The 9844-nt window shown below is 45.6% G+C and overlaps 1 protein-coding gene across 2 annotated transcripts in view; it reads left to right on the forward strand.

The window, feature by feature from the left end:
* Nucleotides 1-6547, forward strand: part of LOC111855600 (carboxyl-terminal PDZ ligand of neuronal nitric oxide synthase protein) — a 62702-nt gene extending 56155 nt beyond the window's left edge. The window contains exon 11 of one of the 2 annotated variants that reach the window (XM_072714512.1): nt 55-6546. In XM_072714512.1, coding sequence (XP_072570613.1) covers nt 55-589 — 535 coding nt within the window. In that variant the 3' untranslated portion in view covers nt 590-6546. Of the gene's footprint in view, nt 1-54 lie in introns of both variants that reach the window. The other variant, XM_072714513.1, reaches the window with a different exon arrangement.
* The last annotated feature ends 3297 nt before the right edge of the window (nt 6548-9844 follow it).

The raw sequence follows: 9844 nt of genomic DNA on the forward strand, positions 1-9844 counted from the left end.
GTTTTCACAGTGACACTGTCTGATGTTTTTGATCTTTTTTCATCCCTGTTCCAGATTTCAGCAGTTTATCCCCAAGCTGAACCCCCCGCCGGCCCCTATCAGCCGCAAGCGATCCCTCCGAACCCTCTCCCCAGTGAATAGGACAGCCCCAAAGGTGGGGGGCCCGGCCCCCTCCTGCAAGGCACCGGGTCCGGTGGCCCTCAGCGACGTTACGTCTGTCCCAGATGTCAGGGCAGGCTCCGTTTCCCCATGTGACCTCCGCTCGCTCGTTAACGCGGAGAGCGGCTCGTGCTCCCCCAGCGAAGACCCGGGGCTGCAGTCTGAGGAGAGGGCGCAGCAGGAGGCTCCGTTCGCCGGCCTGCCGCCTGGCCCCCTGTCCGCCTCGAGCAGCAGTCACAGTGACCTTGGGGACGGAGCCAGGCCCCCGGAGAGCTCCGGCCACGGCGTGCCCTTCTGCTCCCCTGCCAACGAGACATGCCTGCACATCAGCCTCTCCGAGGACGAGCTGCTGGACGCTCCTGCTGAGGAGGACAGGCTGGAAGATCCAGCAGCGAGAACACGGCAGGACGCAGAGCCACCCTTACTGTGATACACCCAGGATGCTGGGACTGCAGGCACTCGTTGCAAGTGACCAGAGATGAAATGTCCCTTCTAATTAACTTTCTAATTACCCGGACAACACACAGAGGTCATATCCCATGAACGCAGTAAAAATGTGCAAGGGAACAAAATACCTCAGCTGAGCGTATGCTGTGATGACATCACTTCCTGCTGGGTTAACTGCACCCTTTATTCTCATCACCGTTTCTGGACAAGCTGAATCAGAATTTTATATCATCTTTTCAGAACAAAGCACCCGGTACATGTAGGTCATTGCTAAGCAAGGAAATAGTTTTAGATCAAAAATAATTTCTCTGCAATTATTTGACAGCAGCCCACCTATACTGATAATATTACATCACAGCACCAGCTGTGTAGCAAAGGAGCATATTCATGCTCTTTTTATATTTAAATGCCTTTAATGTTATTTCCCCTATAGGATACTGTGCTTCTGAAGAAAATCTGTGAAAGGCACGTGATAATTGTGGCAGATGAAGAGATAATGGGCACTCTTAAATAGTTCAAAATGTTTTTCCCCCTGCTGAGGAAAGCTTTTTGTGAATGGCACAAAAAAAAAGAATGTTTTTTCTTATAAATTACTGTAAAATACCATACATGCCAGGGTTAGGAAAGTTAGCATAGGTAGCGGAGAGGGCATGTCAGGAAGACTGGAGGAGTAATAGGCGCAGAAAGAGTTAGCAGTTAGGAAGGAGAGTGAATTGAAATGGAGAGACCGTGTGATGGGACCTGTAGATAGCATATTTTAGCAGCTGACTGTTGGTAATCTGGCTAAGGGGCATCGTACTATCACTGGCTCTTTGAAGTTACATCATGATTATGTGGTTACATACGTGATTATGTGGTAATTCTTTTCAGCGGTACAGTGCTGGATGTTGTCGCATACGTTTGCTGAGCGTTTAGTATGTGGACATTTATCCTAAAGAAAAGCTTCCTTGTCTTTGCACTGCAAGTGTGGGTTGGGTGAAGATATTGGACAGTCAGTCATCCTCATTATTTCAAAACATCCTGGTTATTTAATTTTTTTTTTCCCTCTAGTTTTTTTCCCCTCTGTTTTTCGTCTAGTTTTGGCAAGTAAAACATTAAAGCAAAGGGAAAAATGCGGAGCTCAAAACATTTTTTTTTCCTAAAATAACAAGAAAAAATGGCATTTGAATCACTGATTTATTTGTCCCAGGCTGTGCTGAGACTGTAATGCTGCTCATATGGAGGGAGGTGGGACTGTAGGCTGCACAAGGCCGGTCTGCGATTTCCTGTAAGTGTCCCTGCTGCATCCTCACCCACTGGCAAGCGAGTCTCCTCATGTGTTCCTGGCAGGGAGAAGAGGAGCTCCAGCAGCAATCTGAATCACGCACGGCACTGAACCCAGCTTCCTCTGCACCACATATCAGTGTCATTGGCTGGCTTGGATGCCTTGCTGTTTCTTTAAGGGTGATGATACACGGGGCATCTTTTTGATCAGTGTTACCAGGCAATTTTGTGACAAATGTTGCTCGGACACTTTCCCCTTGATATTGGGCAACATTTTTCTACTTGAAAAACTTTAATCGGCTGTGGGCAACTTTCTGCGATCATCCAGAACCAGATGAGTTACCCTTTTTCACACCTGGTTGGCAGTTGCCTGGCAACACTGCTCAAAAAGTTTCCATGTGTATCAAAACCACACGGATTCTGACAATGCGATAACAGAAGCAGAGTGGGGAGTCAAAGAGTGACAGGGGGGGAGAGGGGTAGAGGGAGCACACCCCCTAAAATGTGAGTAACAGGGGAGGAGAGGGGTTCAGGGAGCACACCCCTAAAATGTGAGTAACAGGGGAGGAGAGGGGTAGAGGGAGCACAGCCCCTAGAATGTGAGTAACAGGGAGGGAGAGGGTAGAGGGAGCACAGCCCCTAAAATGTGAGTAACAGGGAGGGAGAGGGGTAGAGGGAGCACAGCCCCTAAAATGTGAGTAACAGGGGAGGAGAGGGGTAGAGGGAGCACACCCCCTAAAATGTGAGTAACACGGGAGGAGAGGGGTAGAGGGAGCACACCCCCTAAAATGTGAGTAACAGGGAGGGAGAGGGGTAGAGGGAGCACAGCCCCTAGAATGTGAGTAACAGGGGAGGAGAGGGGTAGAGGGAGCAGACCCCCTAGAATGTGAGTAACAGGGGAGGAGAGGGGTAGAGGGAGCACAGCCCCTAAAATGTGAGTAACAGGGGAGGAGAGGGGTAGAGGGAGCAGACCCCCTAGAATGTGAGTAACAGGGGAGGAGAGGGGTAGAGGGAGCAGACCCCCTAGAATGTGAGTAACAGGGGAGGAGAGGGGTAGAGGGAGCAGACCCCCTAGAATGTGAGTAACAGGGGAGGAGAGGGGTAGAGGGAGCAGACCCCCTAGAATGTGAGTAACAGGGGAGGAGAGGGGTAGAGGGAGCACACCCCCTAGAATGTGAGTAACAGGGGAGGAGAGGGGTAGAGGGAGCACACCCCCTAAAATGTGAGAAACAGGGGAGGAAAGGGGTAGAGGGAGCACAGCCCCTAAAATGTGAGTAACAGGGGAGGAGAGGGGTAGAGGGAGCACAGCCCCTAAAATGTGAGTAACAGGGGAGGAGAGGGGTAGAGGGAGCAGACCCCCTAGAATGTGAGTAACAGGGGAGGAGAGGGGTAGAGGGAGCAGACCCCCTAGAATGTGAGTAACAGGGGAGGAGAGGGGTAGAGGGAGCACACCCCCTAGAATGTGAGTAACAGGGGAGGAGAGGGGTAGAGGGAGCACACCCCCTAGAATGTGAGTAACAGGGGAGGAGAGGGGTAGAGGGAGCACAGCCCCTAAAATGTGAGTATAGGGGAGGAGAGGGGTAGAGGGAGCACACCCCCTAAAATGTGAGTAACAGGGGAGGAGAGGGGTAGAGGGAGCACAGCCCCTAGAATGTGAGTAACAGGGGAGGAGAGGGGTAGAGGGAGCACACCCCCTAAAATGTGAGTAACAGGGGAGGAGAGGGGTAGAGGGTGCACACCCCCTAGAATGTGGTGAAAATGGCCGTGGCAGTGCTGTGCTTTTCCGTAAGACAGACATCCCGGTTTGTTCCCAGCGTTCAGAAGACAGGAGGACTAGTCAAACCTGACGCCCTTGTTGGTAAGAAAACATAATAGCATATTAGACAGGTCTACTGACAAGTGTGGATCATTTTTGTGGTCTTTAACTGTCCATTTAACTCAGATATGAACAATAAATATTTTAATAGGAACCTGAACAACTAAGACTTAAAGCATTTTTTTAGGTAGCAAAAGTTATACCCTGGAGCTAAGGAGTTATCTTCCAAGCCACACCCAATAAATAGGAGAAGTTAAGCTCAAGAAAAGATTGTCACAGTGCATTAGTAAATATGTAGGGAAGATATTGGAAGTGGAAGCAATTTATGAAATTTATAACAACTGTGACTTAGAGAGTATTAAATCAGCCCAGTGTCAATTTGCTGTGAGGTTAAAAAATGACAGTAAGATAACCTCAGTGCCTTTGATGTAGGACTGCTTGGGGCTGAGCACATTGAAACTTTATGCCAAATGATTCACAACTGGCTCCAAGATGGCCCTCAGAGATAGGCTGGTCCGTCTATCTCTCATATGTTCTACATAAAGGATATACATTTCATCACATGGCAAATTTTCATCATTTACCAGAATTAGTACATTTTCATTTACGTATGGAGCAGACTTTTGTATCGACACGCACGCAAGGCAAATTAAGAGGAGCACTGAAATAAGAAGGAAAATGTAAAAGCAGAGCAGAAAGAATGTGCCCTCTAATGAAGTCGTCTTCACATTGGTTGTAAAAATTTCTCAATAAACAGTCTCAATGTTGTGTATGATTAATCAACGAGGAGTTAACCTGCATTTAAAGTATAGTACATGGCTCGGCAGAAGATACATTAAAACTAAACTCTTGACAATTTGCATTATAGAGTTTTTGGCCTCCTCTTCACTAAAATATTTTAAATATTGAAAAGCACAGAGAAACATAAAATATACAGCTCTTAACATCACTCTGCACTCTGCAAGACTACACCATGTCAGTGTGTAAATGGCAGCAGAGGGTTTTGGTTGGTGTCAGTGAAAGGTAGCTTAGGGCAACTAAAGAGACCCAGTTTTCCTACCCATGATTTTGGACTGCGGGAGGCAAGCCATGCAGCGTGGGCACAGACACACAGAGCCAGGCTGAGCCGATACAGTGTTACACACACAGCTGTATCATAATCAATAAACAAAATACTTCAATGCTACATACAATCTTGGGAACCAATGGTGAAGCCAAATTAAAGGTGAGTTCTAAAGTAGCGTTACAAATAACCTCAAAGGAGCTTTACGCTGATTGAAATCTTTGTTGGCATTTACAGTAAAAAACCTACACAGGGATCCTTCAAAAGACTTAAGTCCAGCAATTGCATAGGATTACTAACGTACTACGAACTGTGCGCAGAGCTGCAGGAGCACAGACACAGGCGCTCTCTGGGCCTGCAGAGTTATCACGTGGGAATGGGGCAGACGTTCGTCCAGGAAAGCAGGAGTCCGGCAGTCTGCAGGGTCAGAGCAGTCGGGGGCCAGCGCCATGTGCCTGACGCCCGTTAAGTTCATGCATTAGTTACTGTATCTCCCCAGGGAGCCCAGCGTTTACTACATATTTCATTCTGCCCAGTAGTATTGGGCTCATATCCTGAATGTTCAAAAATAGCTTCCTTCCTTACATGAGGAACGGCTGTGTACCATTGTGGCCGTATTCATCTCAATCTCAAGTTTTCCACCTTGAGGGAACATTTTGCAAGACTGTTTTTTAGTCAACATGTGCCATATAAGAGATCGTCTTCTGTCCCAGTCATTGGTTAAAACACATTTTTCAGATGAGATATGAATAAATGAACTTGCCTAGGTAAAAGCAAACAGGGATAAATGTTGTTCCTTTTGTTGTTATTTAAAATTGTCATGGAGATCTGACAAATAACACGTAATTGCTACACAAATGCAGTTCTTCAAGTTTTTTTTTTTAATGAAATTTAGCTATACTTTCTGCCTTTTCTGACTATTGAAACTCTGCACTTGAAAAATCATTCATTATGTGCGAGTATAATAAAAAGTACTTTTGAAACATAAAGCCAGTACAAAGAGATTAATCAAGTAAAGATGTTCATAAGATGCTTTTTATTTATGATATAACATTACTGAAGCGTAACACCTGCATACTGTGTATATTTGTTTTCTATATATGTGACATTTCCAGCTTAGTTTAGGGAGAACTTCCAAACAGTCCTGAACTTTGTAATAGATGAACAACAGATGAATGACAACAGATGAAGCAGTGTCTCACTAAACAACAAAGAAACATGAAGTGTCTTTCTCATGCCAATGTATCATCACAACAACGTGATGATTTCCACAATTTCCACGTGATACCAAAATAGTGCAGCAGTTCAAAATATTTTCTCAATAAGCTTATAGCTTTCAATGTATTTCTCATCGCCTTCTGTTTAGTAGTTGATTGGATACTTGGGGAATATGACATATTCTTTGTAACCACCTAGTGAAGCGTTGCCTCTCCGATGATGCACCGCATTCTTACACAGTATGTACTTAATTTTGTCAGAAGCATAATACTTTACTGCAAGTACACTGTTATTGCAGCATGTGTTGTATGTAAGCTTGAGAACAGTATGCAGTTAGCCAAACAGGACACGCTGAGGAAAAACTTTGAGATTCTGAAAAGGTGGATTGATGCAATTTCATTTTTGGGTTGAAAGGAGCTGACATTTAGGGTCACATGACGGACATGAAAACCATGGGCAGTTTACAGAAGTGCTTTCCTGTTATGACCATGTTTAACCATTTGTCAATGTATTTCCATTGTACCTGTCATGTAGAGCAAAACAGTAATGTAAATATGTGCAGCTAACTCACATATTAATCAAGTCACTCCATTCATTTTAAATGTATTTGTATACTGACTGTTTCAGAAAAAGGTGCACCAGCTGAAAACTGGTAGCATAACTTTTGTCAGTATCACTTTCTAAGCTCAGAAAGGTAATAGTCACACAATTCAGGGCTCGGGAAACAGGCTAAATAGGCCTACATGAGATGGAAATTAGCAAGCAATGGGAAATGTTTAGGTCTGCAGTGTAATGAATATTTTAGTATTTACTATAATATTTATAGTAATGACTAATACATGACCAGGTCTGACACTATCCTGGGGGGGTGGGGGCTGGGGGTTTGTGTGGAGTTTGTTTCACAAAAAATTTTGGTCGGCAGTAGTCACTGACTGAGACACAGGTAAGATAATGAGCACCTGAATCATCTCCCATTGCTGCACTATTTACACTGTTTACACTATTTACACTGTTGGCAGTCGTGCAGCATGTTGCCCCACTGTCCAATGGGTACCCCCAGTTCTATGCTATTTACGCTGCTGGTGACCATGCAGCATGCTGCTGCGCTGTCCGATGGGTACCCCCAGTGCTACGCTATTTACGCTGCTGGTGACCATGCAGCATGCTGCTGCGCTGTCCGATGGGTACCCCCAGTGCTACGCTATTTACGCTGCTGGTGACCATGCAGCATGCTGCTGCGCTGCCCGATGGGTACCCCCAGTGCTACGCTATTTACGCTGCTGGTGACCATGCAGCATGCTGCTGCGCTGCCCGATGGGTACCCCCACTGCTACGCTATTTACGCTGCTGGTGACCATGCAGCATGCTGCTGCGCTGCCCGATGGGTACCCCCAGTGCTACGCTATTTACGCTGCTGGTGACCATGCAGCATGCTGCTGCGCTGTCCGATGGGTACCCCCAGTGCTACGCTATTTACGCTGCTGGTGACCATGCAGCATGCTGCTGCGCTGTCCGATGGGTACCCCCAGTGCTACGCTATTTACGCTGCTGGTGACCATGCAGCATGCTGCTGCGCTGTCCGATGGGTACCCCCAGTGCTACGCTATTTACGCTGCTGGTGACCATGCAGCATGCTGCTGCGCTGTCCCGCAGTGCTACCATATTTTTAGTTCCTGTATGGGCAGTAAATACCTGCTTATTTGACAGATCTTCACCCTTCCTCTAAACTAATGTCATCTGCTTCCTCCACTCTCTTTCAATGCATCCTGCCACTATACTAAAAAAAATGGCCTCAATCAGGTTGCCCTTGAACACTCACAGTGCACACTGCAAATCCCCCCTTTTATTGTCTGGCCATCCATAGCCCCTGTGGGATTCCATATCAACAGGGCCTTTTGCAAAAGACAAAAAGGTACCTCCTGCAAAGGATAGCACAGGTTTTTGTTCCGTCTGAGCGAGACACTCTGCTTCACTGCTGTCAAAGCACCAAAAACCTTAAGACACAGATCTCCCCCTTTTCACTGCCTGTCGGTGTCATATGAGGTCACTCCTCACAAAGTGATATTTCCCCTTGGTTCCTCCTCGCAAACCAGACCAACCGTGAGCTTTTTAGTCGTAGTTCTGACTGCAGCTGATCTACAGTACAAATTCTGCTGCAGATTTAAAATACCATAATTATGGACCTTGTGATGGTGACGGCCATTAACTGGCTATAATGATTGAAGTCTGGTTTTATGTAACTCAAAAACTACTCACCTTTATGCATGTGACTCTTTGCATATGTTTGTGTTCTTCGTAGCAGAACCATTTCACAGATTTCAGTAGGAGTATGAATACTGAGACTGACCAGCGCCATTGGATGCAAACACAAGAAATACTACAGCTTCCAGTTAGAGTATGGAATAGTCTTCATGTTAGTGTAGTGCCAGCTAAAACCTGGGGTTCTTTTAAATCAGAGCTAGATAAGATTTTAACAGCTTCACGCTATTAATTGAGTTCTCCTCAAACGAGCTTGATGATTCTTATTTTCTTATGAGTACTATTGATAATATTTTCTTTCCAACAGATTCCTGGCTATCATATGCAGGTCCCGAACACAGTGACATGCGTTTAATGTCAGCTGAGAGATGTCTCTAGACTGCATGCAAACCAGGCTGACACGTACCCCAGCACTCAACGTACTGGCGCCTTTCCCAGTGCATCAAGCTAACGTCCTGCACCAGTAAGGCCCCTCCCATTCCGCCTGCCTATTCCCTGTGTGTGCACCATCTGTGAGGCAGTTGTGACTAATGCACCATGGTTTACCTGACTAGGAGGGTGGTTCCTCTGCAGACACTCTTGGAGATAGAGGCCTTCAGCTAAGACCTGGCTCTTCAGCTTCTCGTGCGAGCCCTCTGCCAGATTTTCTCAAGAGATGCAGCAGTTCTTGGGATCTCATCTGTGCGGAGGTGCAGACCATCCCTCTTTGTGACTCATCAATAATTCAGCTGGCAGTGGCACAGGCGATCATCCTCTGCTCTGACTCTGAGCCTGATCGTCAAGCTTCAGTCACGTATCCAGTTGTGTATTTTCTCAAATGATGTAATGCTGCAAATAGCCTTTGAGAAACAGAAAGGTGGACAAATGCAATGCAAATAGGTGAAATATTTTGGCATATTTTTGAGTGAATGAAGGAATAATCAGTTTTTAATCAGTGGATAACCTTTTCAGGAGAACACAATCGTGGTCGATCTACTATGTCATTATGAGGTGTGTGTGTCACAGAAGTTGATTGCCCAAGATCTGTATTACAAATGAAGTCCTAGCGGTGACATTCTTTTGTACTCTTTATTACTATGTTTAACCTGAATTGACTTTGTTAAATATTTACAAATATGAGTCATAAAGTTTCGAGCCAAATGAGCTTGCTTGGACAAAAGTGTTTTAAAGTAAAAGAAAAAAGAAAAAAACACAGACAAATGCCTAAATTAGCCATTCATCCATCTTCTAGCTGTTAATTTAGTGCAGAGCTGCAGGGAAGCCAACTTATATGCTGCTATATGCTACTTTCTTTCCTTGGTTCAATAGAGTAACTTTTCTATTATGAATTGAATGTCCATCAGGAAGGAACCTGGACGGCTTTATTACTGGGTATGACTAGACATTTTTATTACAATACATCCAATGGCCAATACCGGATCCCCTTGACTTTGTTTTATTTTATTAAGAACTACAACAGCACTGCAATATAAACCAAGGATACCTTGTTTGGGGAGGCATGTCAAGAATATAGACAGAGCTAGGAAATGCAGTGTCAACATCATGCACAGTGTCCACATCAATTTTAGGCAGAAAAGCTAGCCAGCGGTGGCTAGCCAGTGGTGGCTAGCCAGTGGTGG

The sequence above is a fragment of the Paramormyrops kingsleyae genome, chromosome 7 (genome assembly GCF_048594095.1).
Source record: "Paramormyrops kingsleyae isolate MSU_618 chromosome 7, PKINGS_0.4, whole genome shotgun sequence".
Taxonomy (NCBI): domain Eukaryota; kingdom Metazoa; phylum Chordata; class Actinopteri; order Osteoglossiformes; family Mormyridae; genus Paramormyrops; species Paramormyrops kingsleyae.